This window comes from Artibeus jamaicensis, unplaced genomic scaffold (genome assembly GCF_021234435.1).
Source record: "Artibeus jamaicensis isolate MK-2021 breed Jamaican fruit bat unplaced genomic scaffold, CSHL_Jam_final contig_888, whole genome shotgun sequence".
Classification (NCBI taxonomy): Eukaryota; Metazoa; Chordata; class Mammalia; order Chiroptera; family Phyllostomidae; genus Artibeus; species Artibeus jamaicensis.
This window is the reverse complement of record NW_026522004.1, coordinates 63221-64742: the sequence shown is the minus strand read 5'-3', so window position 1 is coordinate 64742 and position 1522 is coordinate 63221. Positions and strand designations below refer to the sequence as shown.

The following is a 1522-nucleotide window of genomic DNA, read 5'->3' as shown; positions in this document are numbered from 1 at the left end:
TGATAACTGTGGTGAAGTTTTTCCTCATTCAGAAAAAAATTTCATATGCCTAATGCAAATTGTAAATCCAGAACACAGGCTTTCTAGACTCCCACATGAGGGAATATAAATAGAAGCACAGTCCTGAAGTGTAAAAAGAATGATTGAAAGCTATAAAATATAGAAAATAAAGGTTTTTTAGGTTGTAGGAGAATGAGGCTATAATAGAGTTGTGTCATACATACACCAGTTTTAGTTAGAGAAGAACTATGATCTGGATGGACAAGATGGAAATAAACTCTCTATTTCTTAATATTCTGTAGGCAGAGGAGATGGAGATACAAAATAGCACAGAGGTGAAAGAGTTCATCCTCCTTGGTCTGACTCAGTCTAGAATTATTCAACACCTGGTCTTTGTGCTCATCTTCATTTTCTACCTCATCATCCTCCCTGGGAATTTCCTCATCATCTTCACCATCAGATCAGACCCTGGCCTCTCTGCACCCCTCTACTTCTTTCTGGGAAACTTGGCCTTCCTTGATGTAACTTATTCCTTCATCGTGGCTCCCAGGATGCTGGCAGACTTCCTCTCTGAGATGAAGGTAATCTCCTACAAAAGCTGCATCACTCAGCTCCTTTTCTTGCACTTCATTGGAGGAGGGGAAGGTTTGCTTCTTGTTGTGATGGCTTTTGACCGCTACATTGCCATCTGCCGTCCTTTACACTATTCAACTGTCATGAACCCTAGAGCCTGCTACACCTTGCTGTTGGCTCTGTGGCTTGGAGGCTTTGCTCACTCCATCATCCAGGTGGCCCTGATCCTCCACTTGCCTTTCTGTGGTCCAAACCAGCTGGATAACTTCTTCTGTGATGTGCCACAGGTCATCAAGCTGGCCTGCACAGACACCTTTGTGATAGAGCTCCTGATGGTCTTCAACAGTGGCCTGCTCACCCTCCTGTGCTTCCTGGGGCTTTTGTCTTCCTATGCAGTCATTTTCTGTCATGTACGTGGGTCATCTTCTGAGGGGAAGAACAAGGCTCTGTCCACATGTACCACTCATGTCATTATTATACTGATTATGTTTGGACCTGCCATCTTCATCTACACTCGCCCCTTTAGAGCCTTACCAGTGGACAAGGTGGTTTCCCTTTTCCACACAGTGATTTTTCCTTTGTTGAATCCTGTGATTTATACTCTTCGCAACCAGGAAGTGAAATCTTCCATGCAGAGATTGTTGAGATGGCATATAGTATGCTGAATGGATTTCATAAGTCAAGATGGGAGAAGCTGGCTGCAAGTCATTTAACAAATATAGTTTTCATTGATTTTCTTTCATTTGTTAGGCACTATTGTAGGCAATGAGGGACAGTTATGTACAACAAAAGAAAAAACTTATGTATTTATATTAATGAATAGAAATACTAGAGTGGTTGATATAAAAATGGGAAATTTAGGTGCTAAATTTTATCTGACGATAAGGGTGGAATTATTTAGGTCTTATAGCCTGAGATATGAAGTTCTATTCTGTCACCCCAATAAATA

General features: G+C 41.4%; 1 protein-coding gene across 1 annotated transcript; it reads left to right on the top strand.

Annotated features, from left to right (window-relative positions):
- The first annotated feature begins 311 nt into the window (after window positions 1–311).
- Window positions 312–1238, top strand: LOC119047417 (olfactory receptor 4N4C-like). Its single transcript, XM_037142855.2, has one exon. It carries the CDS (start codon window positions 312–314, stop codon window positions 1236–1238), a length of 927 nt encoding a protein of 308 aa, XP_036998750.2.
- The last annotated feature ends 284 nt before the right edge of the window (window positions 1239–1522 follow it).

Excerpts from the sequence above, each read along its gene's own strand:
- LOC119047417 (XM_037142855.2), top strand. The coding sequence starts at position 312 with ATGGAGATACAAAATAGCACAGAGGTGAAAGAGTTCATCCTCCTTGGT.